The sequence below is a fragment of the Saimiri boliviensis genome, chromosome 6, assembly GCF_048565385.1.
Source record: "Saimiri boliviensis isolate mSaiBol1 chromosome 6, mSaiBol1.pri, whole genome shotgun sequence".
NCBI classification, from domain to species: domain Eukaryota; kingdom Metazoa; phylum Chordata; class Mammalia; order Primates; family Cebidae; genus Saimiri; species Saimiri boliviensis.
The window spans coordinates 41,574,624-41,589,240 of record NC_133454.1 but is presented as its reverse complement, the minus strand read 5'-3'; the positions used below and the strand labels follow the sequence as shown (position 1 = coordinate 41,589,240).

General features: G+C 33.9%; 1 protein-coding gene across 11 annotated transcripts in view; it reads right to left on the bottom strand.

Annotated features, from left to right (window-relative positions):
• GRIA4 (glutamate ionotropic receptor AMPA type subunit 4) overlaps positions 1-14,617 on the bottom strand; it is a 359,494-nt gene that overhangs the window by 207,736 nt on the left and 137,141 nt on the right. For all 11 annotated transcript variants that reach the window (XM_039471113.2, XM_074400500.1, XM_010334607.3 and 8 more), the window contains exon 4: positions 13,763-14,002. In XM_039471113.2, the coding sequence (XP_039327047.1) occupies positions 13,763-14,002 (240 nt within the window). The remainder of the gene's footprint in view (positions 1-13,762; positions 14,003-14,617) is intronic.

Sequence of the window (14,617 nt, the reverse complement as noted above, 5' to 3'; positions counted from 1 at the left end):
TTTGAAGTTTACTGATAAGCTCTAGTCATTGTGTGTGCTCAAAGGCGTAGCTCAGACTTGGTGCTATCTATGCGCTTCAGCATCATCTGTTCCACATTTGTTTCAACCTAGCTGCTCATTTTCTCATCAGTGATTTCTTGAGCAATATGCTGGCAGGGCTTCTTCAAACTCACTCACTCTGATTTGTCTAATGTAGATGACTCTTCAGTACTTCAACGCTTGCTATCATTGTTGATGCAATTCTATTGTTGTTATTGTTTAAAGTACTACTCCATGTCATTTTAATCAAAATATCTGTGTACGGAATTACAGTTTGGAATAGGAGTATTTCGCTATGTCAGATCAGAAAAACCCTGATTATTTCATTATCTGTTCCATTTTACATTTTGTATTAATCTGTACTGAGTTTAGCTGCATAATGGCTTTTGCTACGTTGGGCTGCTGTTTCAATTCACTTTTTGATATTATACTGCTTCAATGCTCTCTTCCTTCTGTGGGCAAACCTTAGATCTGTATAGACATATGGCTGAAGGCATCATTGGTCAGATACTTCTGGTCACATACTATTGGCTATAGTAACATCTGGTCCAATGGGTAGTGCTGACCTAATTCTAACAACTACTAATGGTTGTTAACTAATTGGTCTCCTGGATCTAGTAAGGGTATATCTACCTTGTTCCCACGTTTTTGAACAAGAAACAATAATTTCCAGTCTACATGTTGCTAAAAGGACTATTTTTTTTAAAAAAGTAAACAATTCCCTTTCTATTTCTTTTTTTTCCTTCTATAAACTACCTGCTTTTTCCTGGCTACAGTAATGTGACGGTAACATAAACAATATGGAAGAACACAACTCACTCTCAAATTTGTCATTTTATTTCAACAGCCATTTTGGTCATTTCAAATCTGCTAACTCTTCAATATATTATATATAGTTCCTATGTAAATCAATACAGATTTTCAGTCTGAGAGTAGGGGGGTCTCTTTCTGTTATAAATTTACTTTAGAAGGGTATTTTTAAGACTGATAGGCATGTAGACTCTATGGTTCCTTATATCATTTATTTCATATATAATTGAGTGAAAACAGAAATAATGTAATGTAGTAATATAAACTTCACAACATAAAATAACTAAAATGATTCAAATACCAAACATTGCAGGTCAAAATGTGAATATGAATTAACATAATTCATCATTTTAAAATACTAAATTACAGAAAAAATAATCTCTTAGAATGCATCAGTGACAAAATTTCAGTGCTACTTTCAGATTCTATGTACTGTCTATTTCTGAATTGGCCTTTTAAGATTGTGTTTGGGTATTTTAAGATACTTACAAATAGAAGAGCGTTTTAAATGAGTCATAGTTCAAGTCTTTTTAAAGTGAGAATTGATAGAAATCTTACATATCTGTTGCTAAAATTCATAAGACTAAATAGTTCCCTATGAAGTAACAGAGAATAATGTGTACTCACATAAAGTACCCATGGCATGGAATCCTTTTTGGCAGGCTATCATCTGGCAAGCACACAAAAGGTCCAGAGAGGACTGTCCCTCACAAAATTCTTTCATCGACCTTCTAAATGGAAATAACAGACTGCTGTACAGATAGGAGTTTAAGCTGTTTTTCTCTTGTAGAGGATGCTTATTTGTTATGATTTTAACCTGGCATCTATCAAAACAGAATGAAACCCTTAAAAGAAACCTTGGAAAAAAGTAAGGATGTAATCTTTTTTATGCTTATGACTACTGTCTTTAGATACTAAAATCTTTGCATGTTACCAGATGTTATCATTTGTAGGAAAAAAAAAAACAACAAAAATCTTTTAGATATTGTCATCAGTTTAATAGATCTTTTCTATTCTGCCATGAATAGATGAATCTAGTTATATTACAGACTTTTTTTTTTTCTTTTTTTGAGACAGAGTCTCTCTGTCGCCAGGCTGGAGTGCACTGGCGTGATCTCAGCTCACTGTAACCTCCGCCTCCTGGGTTCAAGCGATTCTCCTGCCTCAGCCTCTGGAGTAGCTGGGACTACAGCCCTGTGCCACCACGCCCAGCTAATTATTGTATTTTTAGTAGAGACGGGGTTTCACCATGTTGGCGAGGGTGATCTCGATCTCTTGACCTCGTGATCCACCTGCCTCGGCCTCCCAAAGACATTACAGACTTAAAAAAAATAGTTTAAATATACAGTAGTACAGAGCCAACACAGAACCCTAATGAAATCTTAATGAAAAATCGTCATCACACCCACATCGACAACTTCCACTTCCCTATGCTTCCCATGTGTAAAAGGTTTTAATCAAACCAGATTTCTTACCCTCTGCAAAACTCCATGAACTTTTTCACCTTCTTGCTTTGGTTTCTGCTACTTGTTCAACTTGGAGTGCTCTCTTCTCTCACTCCCATTTCTTTTGGAAAACTATATTTCTCAAGACCCTTCTTTTCCTTCTTCAAAGAGTATTAAACTCTCCTGCCCCTTCGAACCCAATATTTACCCATGTCACATTTTTATTTTGTATCTCTTACTCAACTTAGGTTAGCATCATGTATAAACCAACCAAGCACTGAAACATGGCTCCTCAATATGATTCAACAATTGCGTCTCTGACATTGATCTCAAAAACCCCTTTACGCCACTTTGTTATTGTATAATCTGTTAAGATGAATAAAACAGTTCATCTGTGTATTAGCCTGTTCTCACGCTGCTAATAAAGACATACCCGAGACTGGGTAATTAATAAAGGAAAGGAGTTCAATTGGCTCACAGTTCCACATGGCTGGAGAGGCCTCACAATCATGGCAGAAGATCAGGGAACGTCTTACATGGCAGAAGGCTAGAGAGCATGTGTAGGGAAACTTTTCTTTGTAAAACCATCAGATCTCATGACACTTTATTCACTATCTGAGAACAGCATGGACAAAACTCATCCCCATGATTCATTACCTCTCACCAGGTCCCTCCCACAACATGAGGGCCTTATTAAAATTCAAAGGGAGATTTGAGTGGGGAGACAGAGAAAACCATATCAATCTACGACACAAAAAAATGCTCAAAACTAAAAAACAAAAACACCTGTGGCAAGTATATATTTCCAAAACAGATAAATACTATATAGGATACAGATTTGGCTAATATTGTGGTGAATCAGAAGGATATTTTATTCACTGACTAATTAGAGACAAAACCATCTAGAAAACAACTGTCAGAAACTTTATTACCTGACTCCAAACAAAAATTTATCAATTTATACTTTAAATATGAAGAATTCTCAGGCTGGGAGTTGTGGCTCATGCCTGTAATCCCAGCACTTTGGGAAGCTGATGTGGGTGATCAGTTCAAGACCAGCCTGGTAAACATGGTGAAAGCCTATCTCTACTAAGAATACAAAAATTAGCCAGGCATGCACCTGTAATCCCAGCTACTCAGGAGGCTGAGGCATGAGAATCGCTTAAAACTGGGAGGCAGAGGTTGTAGTGAGCCAAGACTGCACCATTGTGTACTGTAGCCTGGACAATAGAGTGAGACTTAGTCCCAAAATAAATGAAAGAAATAAAAAATATTAGGATTTCTCAAAAGATTATGAGCAAGGGATGTCTTGGGGTTGTATATGTGCTCACACATGGGTGGTAACACTACTTATCCATATAACTGGGAAATTGCTTCTAGCACATAAGTGAATTTTCAATTTAACACAGGCTAACCTTTTAAACAATCACACAATATTTAAAGATTATAGCATTTTTTAATGGAAATCTGTACACATACTGAAAACTACTACTAATGGGCAAAATTTGACCCACCATTTGTCTTGTCTTTGTGTAAAGTGTAAACTATGAATTGTTTTTACATTTTTTAATGTTTGGGGCAGCAGAGTGGGACAAAAGAAGAGTAGCATTTTTTGATACATAAACATTATTTGAAATTCAAATTTCAAATTTGACAGTGAAAATATATAAATAAATAAAAACATATAAATAAATGTTTATATCTATAAATATATGGAAACATATAAATAAATGAAAATGTGTTCTAATAAAATTCTATTTATCAAATAGAGTTTTATCAAATAGAGTTTTATTAAAACAGAGGCATTTTCATTTATTTACATGTTGTCAATGTCTACTTTTCACTGTCACGTTGGAGTTGAATTGACAGAGGTAGCTGAGTCCTAGCTCTGTCACTGACTGCTCTGTGAGTTTGGGCAAATTATTTAAACTCTCTAAGTGTTAATTAACTCAGGAATAATACAGGATAATAATTATATTTGCCTTTAGAGTGTTTGGAAAATTAAATATGTTAACAGACATAGTAAAGTACCTAGTGCATAGTAGCACCAAAAAGACATGCTTAAAAGGTAAGGATGCAGGAAAATTGAAAATTAAAAAATGGCAAAAGATACACTTTTGACAAACATGAGCCAAAAGAAAACATAAGTAGCTATGCTAGTAGAAAAAAAAGCAGACCTCAATATGAAAAGCATGACAAACAAGAGAGGCATTCATTACCTAGTCTAAAAATTGTTCAATTTACCTGGAAGATACAAAAAATTTCAAAATATTTGTATCAAAGTATATCTCATATTAAGTAAAAATTTATAAAACTAGAGTAAGAAATTGAGAAATCTGTGACCAAGGTGGGAGATTTCCTTGTACTTTTCTCAATCAGGTCAAGCAATCAGAAATTTAATAAAGATGTAGAATATTTGAACAAATGTAACCCTGATACAGGTTTTTGCGCTGCATTTCAACCCTAATTGTGCATTGCGATTATATAGAAACTTGTGGCTAAAAATCAGAAGTAAACATTCTTCTAAAGCTCCTATGAAATATTGTTAAAATTGACCATGTACTCAGACATTAAAAAAAAAAAAATCCCAAAGATTTTAAAGGTCTAGTATCAGAGAACACCTTCTTCTGACCAGAATCCATTGAATACTTCATAACAGTGCATGTTATGTACCTTAACAAATAGGACACAAGAAGTGAATGAAAAAACATGAATAGGCCTTAGAATCATGAAAGAAATGGAAGCATTGGTTAAAAAGCTTTTACAGAGTTTATGCACAAATAATTTAAAACATGTTCTATTAAACTTTTGAGAAGAAGCTAATTTGAGCATTATGCAAACTCATCTGGAAAATAGAAAAATATGTTATATTCTGCATCGTATTCTGGAAGGCCAATATAACTTTGCTACAAAATTGTCAAGTACATTAGTATAAATAAAAATTATATGTCTAAGGAACAACATTCCAAAAAAAATTGTTAGCAGATAGTTCACTGTGGCAAGTCCACAGAAGCTGGTGTTGAGGATGGCAGTACTGCGGCCAAGGAGAAAAGTTGGTTCATGTGTGAGAGTGAAGAGTCCTGGAGCAAGGGCAGCTGTAGTTAGAATGCAGAGGAGGAAATGCATTTAGGATATTTTTAGGTGATATACATTTGGCAGATTAATGATTGGTTTGATATGATTGCATGAAGGGAAAACATGGAGTAAAGAAGGCTCCTATGTTTCCAGGGCATGCCACCCTCTAGGATAGAAAATGAATCAAAAGAATTGAGAAAGCAATGAGCCAAAAGAAGCGATAATTCACTCTTGAAATAATGAGTTTTGAGATACAAATGGGATATCCAATAGTTACTATGTAAATGAGTTTGGCTCGGGGAGAGGATTGAGTTCTAAATACAGATTTTGAAGTCATTGTTATATAAGTGGAATTGAGACCATGTGATTCATTCATTCATTTATATTTATTAAGTGCAACTGTATGGGGGCACTATTCTTGTTTAATGAGCAAGACAGAGTCCCTACTACGATAAATCTGAAAAAGCCTGATGATGAAGACATAATTAGACAAACAGTTAGAATAAAGTGTTTGATTGAGATAATATAGATGCTATGGGAATGCACAGAAAGGGTTTTAACTCACTTGAGGGTAAACGTGTGGAAGAAGACTTCCAGAGGAAGTTATGCTCAGATCCAAATGGTGAATAAGAGTTACCCAAGAAAAAGGTTGAAGGAATGGCATTTGCAAAGCTGTCAAGGCAAGAGGAAGAACTCTGTGTGCTAAAATCTTCAGAAAAATCATTTTCTCTGGATCTTGGTGTTTCAGGAGAAGTGGGCTTTGAAATTAGTTGGAAGAAACAATTAGGAGACAGATTGTGAGGCATCTTTTAAATTTGGACTTTTTATGAAGAGTAATGAGAAGTCATGAAATCATTCTAATTAAGAACGTGACATATGTAGTTTGTATTGAATAAGTTTACAGAGTCAAAATAGCTGAAGACAGAGCCCAAGTAAATGTCAGCATTTTAGGAGCAATCAGAGGAAGGGACGTTTATGAATGAAAAGGAGAATAAGCTATCACAAATTTATGCTTGTATTTGTTTTTTTATGAATTTAGTAGTAGCAATCAGAAATGTATATAAGGTTTGTATCTTATATTTTATAACATAAAATATTAACCAAACTCCTTGATTCATGGTTAAGAATATTAAAATAATATTTATTAGAGTTTTAAAATAAATTATTAGCATATTAATGATGATGAAGATAATAAAAGAGCAATAGTTATAACTTAATACATTTTTTACTAGTTCCAGGAACTTATAAGTAATTTGTATGAAACACATAATGACCCAGTAGATTTGATTATTAATACTATTTTTTCAGACTAGAAAACTGAGGTCTCATGATGTTAGGGAAATTATCCAAGGTCAAACATGTAATAAGTGGTAAAGCTGTTATATGAATTCAGGCACTTAACATTGCAATATTATGACTGTCCTATACTGACAATATCTGGGCTATAGAACTGAAAATTTCTATTTGATGTAAAATAGAAAATTTCCATTTAACAATCAAAATTTTGACAAGTTTGTCATAATTCCAACTATAAGGAATTTATACATTTACATTTATACAGTTACCCCTAACCTTCCTGATTCCACCTCTATCTCAAAGACATTTTTAAGAAGTAGTTGGTATCTGTAATTTTAATTTGTTGTAAACTGATGTCATTATGCTATATTCCTTGGAGATACCTGCCTTGTCATCCTCCTACATTACTTATGAATTGGGGTTTAAGGGTTTTTAGGAATCTTATTAGTCTCCAGAGAAACAGAAGAAATATAATATATACAGACACATAAAAAGGGATTTATTATAAGAAATTGGCTCATGCAATTATGGAGGCTGAGAAATCCAATAATCAGTAGGATCAGTAGAACCGGTGGTGAAATTTTAGTCTAAACCTGAAAGCCTGAGAACCAGAGGCGCCAAAGACGTAAGTCTCAGTCCAAGTCCTAAGGACTGAAATTCAGAGGATGAATGGCATAAGACCTCAGAAACAAGAGGACCAATGTCCAAGGGCAGAAGATTGATGATCCAGTTCAACCACAGAGAACAAATTTACCCTTCCTCCAACTTTTTGTTCAATTTAGGCCTTCAATGGATTGGATCATGCCTACCTACACTAGTAAGAAGTATCTGCTCTACTCAGTCTACCATCTCAAGTGCTGAGCTCTGCTGGAGGCAACCTCACAGACACATTCAGAAACTATGTTTTACCAGCTATCTAGGCATCCCTTAGCATAGTCAAGTTGAAACATAAAATTACCTATTACAGCATCCATATTTGGTAAAAGAGAAGGACAGATGTTCCCAGTGAGCCTGAAATCATGTTGCCTAGCTACTCAGTACTCTAGGTTCCTAAGAAAGGAGGAGAAAATGGGACAGAGCAAGATAATATTTCTTATTACAATGCAATATGAAAGAGGAGAAGAGTATTGGAGTTGTGAGCCCAAAAGGAAAATAGGAGAGTTCCCTGGAGTGATTTATAGAGACGTATTTTGGAGGGAATAAAAGGTGTTTCTTGCCTCTTACTCTTCATTTGTTCCTTTTTTTGTTACTCGAATCTTAAATTTTTTGCAAGAGGATTCAAGGCAGTTGAAAAATAAAAGATAAACACTAAAACCCAAAAAGTAGAAATAAAATAATAGGATCTATCTCTTTTCCTGCACAAACATACTACTCTTTGCATCCCCTCATCACTCTTGCATTGGCTTTAGTATGCAATCGCAGCATATGCATATTTTACCACCCAGGACATCATTTCCCATGTTTTGGAAAATATGTTATAGAATATATAGAATATGTTTTTGTAAAAAAAAATGCTAACAAGAAACAAAACAGACCAAAGGAAACAAGCCAAAGGGAATATTTCTGCTCTATGCTTTGCCAAAGACATCTCTCCTAGGAACAATATACATAATACTATAAAATTTATTGAGATACTAGATACAAGATGTTTATGAACCTCTAAAATAATACCACAAGCTTCCATAGCACTGATGTGAGCAAAAAACTGATCATTACGCATTAAAGAGAGTCAGGACTACGTAAAACAAGGTCATTGTCAGCCATTGCAGACTCTGGACTTGATATCAAAATTGCTGGCCCTCATAACAGCTTTGTAAAATACCAGCAATTTTCACTAGAAATTTAAAAAGTATTTGTATTCTGTTCATCTCTCCCTCAATCGTAAATTCATCTTGTTATGTGGGGTGTTAGGAATGGCCATAAACACATCATAAACATTTAAAAATCTGGGCAATATACACAGTTAAAAAATATACTCCTTTGAAAAAGATATACAGTATTTCAAATGGAAAAATAACCATTGCTTATATTAAACATATTTAAATTGAAGTCTTTTTCACTCAAGGAATTGATATCATATTAATTTAATTTAAAAAATTAAAAGTTTTCTATTACCAGAAAAATTGATTTCTAAACATTTTCTAAATATTTAGTTTAATTGTGTCTAAGTAAAAATGTTATCTTTAAGCCTGCTCAACATTTTTTTGTGATAAGAAAATTACACTTAATTCAAGTAACATCTCTCCCAGTCAGTTTTTCATTTTGGCTGTTCTATTAGCTATTTGATCTATTGAAATATGACACTACTAATCAAAAATGAACTATATCATTAGTTATTAAGGCCCTAAAATTGTTTGATACCTATTGCCAAGCACTTCACTAGATTAATTCATTAATTCAGTTGGTATCCATAGCATGCCTCTCGGGGATTACTATCCTAGACAAAAATAATGTAAATGTAGTAAGAAACAGTGATTACTGGAGAAATACAATTCTGGGGGAAGAAAAGATATGTAAATGTATATACAACGCAGTGTGAAAATTATTAGCAATAGTGTTATGCACAGGTTGCTCAATAAGTTCTTGTATAGTAAAACATGAGTCAATAAGAGATTTATAAACTTCACTCATAGTGATATATGTTATTTTGTATGAGCTCGATGGTTAGATGTGTTAGTTGTCCAGTATGGTAGCCATGGCTATTTAAATTTAAATTTATTAAAGTTATATAAAACTAAAAATTCAGTTTCTCAGTTGTATAAGTCATATTTTAAACCCACAATAGTTTCATGTGTTAGAGATAACCATATTTGATAACTCAGATTATAGAATAATTCCATCATCACAAAAAGTTCTCTTGGGCAGTGTGGGTATGATGGAACTAGTTAACTTATCATCTCATTAAAGTTTGTAGTTAAGTGATGTTTTCTAATTGTTTTTCCAAAGGAGGCAATTATCTTTTTGGAAAGCAGTTGTATTGCAAATTAAAATTTTAAAGTATTAGGCTATATGTCAAAGGCAAATTTCTGGTTGTTAAGTACAGTGTTGTGTAGTATTTCCTAATGAAGTCATAGCACCGAAGTTAATTCATTATCAGTAGTGTCTTGCTCATCATTGACTTCTCAGTATCTATTAAAGTGCCTGATACAAATTGAAAAATAAATACTTACTGAATGTTAAATGAATAAATTGAATAAGTAAATGAATGAATGCTGTTTTTCTTCACTGAGAGATAGTCAAATGAACAGAAGCAGGTTTTCCTGCTGATAAGATCGGGTATGCCATGTGCTACCTTTCTGCTTCTGTTCACCATTTCCAGGTAAGAAACAGAATATCTGAATTAAAAAATGAAATTGTGAAGATAATTTGAAAAAGCCTTAAATATAATGCAATTAGTTTTTTAAAAACAGATACAGCCAAAAGCACAACATAAGCAAGTTCATACAGCTAATTCATAACAGATCATAAGACCTCTATCATAGCAAATAGATGATCATTCCTTCAGTTGCTGAAATTCAACATAAAAACACTACTTCAAGGAACTACAGAGTAAGTTCTTGTATTTTGAAAGAGTGTTTTGGCATTGTTGGGATTTAGATATCAGAATGACTGAGCAGCCCAACAAAATATCTTATTCCAAAATATGGATTTATAATGCACCGGAAAACAATGCTCCACTCAAGTTGGTAAAGAAATTCAGTCATTAAGGCAATTACTTAAAATGGAAAAAAAATTTAGATAATCAGTTCATGATAACAATACAGGAGGAAAGAAAAGTATCAAAATATATCAAAAAACACCAAAAGAAATAAGATAGTATTTCACTTAGTATCTTATTTCTTTACACTTGGTTTTCATATATTATATTTTGATTTTAATGATGTGTGTAATTATTTGAAATGTTTTTTCTTTTTATGATGTGAAAATTTGAATTACTCTTGGCTTACTATGTTTATAATGAGTTAATAATCTGTTCGTACCTCAGTTGATGAGAGTGATACATAATTATAAGCACAGTATCTAAGAGGAAATAAATAGAGTTTATGATTTTAAACTTATAAAATGAGCATGATAATTTCTACGGGAGAAAAATTTATTCTTCTGCTTTGAAAGTACTCAATTAAGATCAAGAATGCTGGGAAGCATGATGCTGTCATGGCAGGGAAAGCTATCTGAACATCAAGAAACAGCCATTTTCCTGACATGTTATTTCTTGGTTCAGGCAATTGCTTCTTGAAATAAAGATGTCTGTTTTGAAGTTGAGTTGGCAATTACTATAGGTGACAGTATAAAGAACTAGTTATTCATTCTGAAGCAACAACTGAAGAGAACTAAGAAATTCTAGAAATTGCATCAATTGGTTAGAAGTAGAACAGTTAAGTTCTAGGATGACTACATGCAAAAAGTAGGCTTTGCGCAGCAAGCCGTTAAGTAGGTTAAAGGCTTACAAGACACCACTATTAGAAGAAGTCATGGCTGCACCATGATGGGTTTAAGACTCTGCAGACAGAAAGTTAATGAGACAAAGATTCTTTAAATAACCAACTATATTTCTACTTATAGCAGAGAGAGCTTTTGGTAGGAGGTAATGGGAATGACTCAAATTTGGAGCATCTGACTTGTTATACAGGAGCAGGGACCTTGGGAAGTATAAACGGATACAAAAGCCAAGTGCCACTTTAATCCCTATTCTGTGTCCCCACCAATACATGAATTATACCTACAACCCTCTCCTTGCAAGAAATGGATTTATACAGGGACATAAAGAAAAAGTGAGACACAGCTCCCACTGGTATTTCCATGAGAATAAGTCATAAAATAAGCATCTTCTGCTAAGGGTGGAGAACTGGGCTATGTTATAATGAACCACAGGCAGCACCATCTCTTCTATATCCTGATATATATTTATTGACATTATGATTCAACATTCAGTGTCCTCTTGCTTAAGGATTTTTCCAACAATTAGAAGTGAATAGATTGATGTTTTGTCTAATATGTAATTTATCCCCTAGGATGCTTTAGATTGTTAACTAATAACAAATAATAGTAGGCAATATAAGTAGATTCTGGTGTTTCCAAATGATAATCAAAGTATGCTGCAACCTTATAGAAAATATGATGATGATATTGAATTTGCTGAGCTTATTTCTGAAAGGGGAATTTACTAAGAATACCAATAGGAATTATGTACTAGAAACACCATTGGTGTGACATCTTAAATGACACTGTTTGCAATGAATTAAAAATGTAAATTTTAGTGATAAAGATGAATTCATTTTATGGGTTTTCACCTATGAATACAGGAAATTATACTTTGGATTCTGGAAGGTGTATTATATCTTCTTCAAAAGTTTGAAACAAATCTTTTTTGAAAAGATTTAAGGTTATTTATTATACTTACTTCATAGATAGAAAAGGCTATTTATCACCCTTACCCATTTTATAGATAGAATTCCATTCAAGAATATTCTTAAAATACTGCCTATTACAACCTTTATTTTAACTTCCTATCTTCTTATGACTCTTAAACTTTAAGAAAAAAAGGACTGAAGACAGAACCCACAGATGGTCCCTGAATGTTTATTTTTTAAATATAGTATGTTGCCATGATTCTAGTCACTAAATAAAAAACAGAATTGGAAAACATGCATGAGAACTCCTTAAGTTGTTCCTCCAGCTGAAAAATAAAGCTATATCAATCACTGAACAAAATGTATGGATTGTTAATAATGCAATATGTGGGTTATTCACCTTGTCTCTCCCACACACAAGGGATCACTTACTAATCTTTCAAAACTGGTAAAGTGAAAGGTTGCCAGCAAATGTAGTCTTATTGCCAAACTTCTATCATCATTGTCACGGCTCTTCAATTATTCACTTAGAGTTTTGTATTTCAAACTCAACATTATGGCTCAATTATTTTAATATGTTCCAAAACATTAACTCATTTGTCTCTGAAGCAAAGTAACATATTTATGTTATAACTGTACCTGAAAATATCATCACAGAAATTTTTTAAGTAGTTATTGTGAAATTGTGAAATATATACTTAATCTTTCTCTCTGTTTCTGGATTTACAGTTTCTAAAACCCCTGGAATTTCTAGGGACAGAGGATTGTCTCTAGTATGCTAATGAGATAGCTGGTGGTTGGGGGCCCTTAGCTCCAAGATGGGAGCTTGTTACCAAAAGACAAAGGCAAGATCAGAGAGTTGGGACTTTCAGCCCCACACACCAACGTCTGGGGAAGAAAGAGGGACATGAAAGTTAAGTTGGTCAATGGCCAATGATATAATCAGTTATGCCTACACAATGTAGCTTTCATAAAAGTCGAAAGGACAAAGGTAGGAGGGCTTCCGGATAGCTGAACATGAGGAGATTCCTGGAGGGTGGCTCACCTGGGAAGGGCATGGAAGCCCCAAACTCCTTTCCCACACCTCTCCCCAACCATTTCTTCCATTTGTCTGTTCATCTGTATCCTCTGTAATATCCTTTATATAAAGGAGAAAAGTAAAGTAAAGCGTTTTTCCTAAGCACTGAGATCTTTGCTTGCAAATCAATTGAACCCAAGGAGAAGGGTCACAGGACCCCCAATTTCTAGGTAGTTGGCTTCCAAAGTAAAGTGCAGTCTTGTGGGGGACTGAGGCTTCAACCTGTGGGATCTGATGCTAAATAACTCCAGATAAATAAGGTCAGGATTGAATGGAAGTAGAGGTGTGCTCTGGAGGGTCTGCTGGAGGGTCACTTAGCTAGAGTATGGGAACAACTTCCGCACATACTGGTTATCAGAGATCAAGATATATTCTTTGTTGATTGCTGTGTGAGAGCAGGAAAAACACTTTGGTTTTCTTTTCTTATTCACATAGTTATCTTAACTTCAGTGAAGTTACAGAGCATGGTTTGTTCATGAGCAATCTCGTCAATCTGAAGCTTGTTTAACTAGAAATTTTTTCCCAGAGTCAAGATAAAAATACACATCAACAATTTTCTGATTTTAGATTAGAGATCAAAACAATTTGTTAAAAATCCCAAGTCATATAAGGTCATTTCACATTGAAAATTAGAGTTTTGCTGATGGAGATAAAGAAACTGTACTCACCCCTGTCTGTGTCGTATAGGAAGACAAAACAGTTCCATTCATAATGATCCAAGAGACTCAAGAGTGCTCCTCGTAATGAAGGTCTTAGTTGCAGCACAAACTGGCTCTCCCCCTCAGTAGGAAAACTTGGTGTGATGAGGGAGATATGTAAGGCGCTGCAGAATGAGGTCAAGGTATGTACTGACCTCTTATCATAGAGTCCAAAAATGGCAAATACTCCTCTAGAATACTGGGAACAGACTGAAACAAGAAGAAGAAAACACCACAAACTATTAGCACACTAAAATTGTTGACTTTAAAGTCTACATTCTAGAAAATTAAAAAAATAAAAATCACTGAATCATTAGCTCTGTCAGGAATATAAGATAAAGAGTAAAAACGAAGTGTGCAAATAATTGCACAATTGATTAATGAATTCTTGTGTTTGTACTCAAAGCCCTGTATTGAGTGAAGCTGATCTGAATTAAAATTCTGCATTAAGAAGTCGATTTCACTAGAGGGAAATTTGACTAAAATAAAATAATACATGGCCTTCCATGATAATGTGGCAAATCCTATGCTGGAGAACTTTAGGTGTGGCAAATCCAAAATTGTTTTTTGTATTTTCTTTTTACACGCAAAAATATAACAATGTATGTTTGAAATTTTTGAGTATTAATTGAAGGAACATTTATAATACCTTGTTTGCCCTCCTGCCTAAACTATAAGCATATATTTTCTATTCTTGAATTGGACTATATTTTTCACTCTGCCTAAGTTGTTACTTTTTGTTTGTTTGCTTGCTCTGGCAATTTCATTTTAATCACAATCTTAGAGTCTCCCTGAATCATGTTTGAAAACAGATTCTAGGAGGCT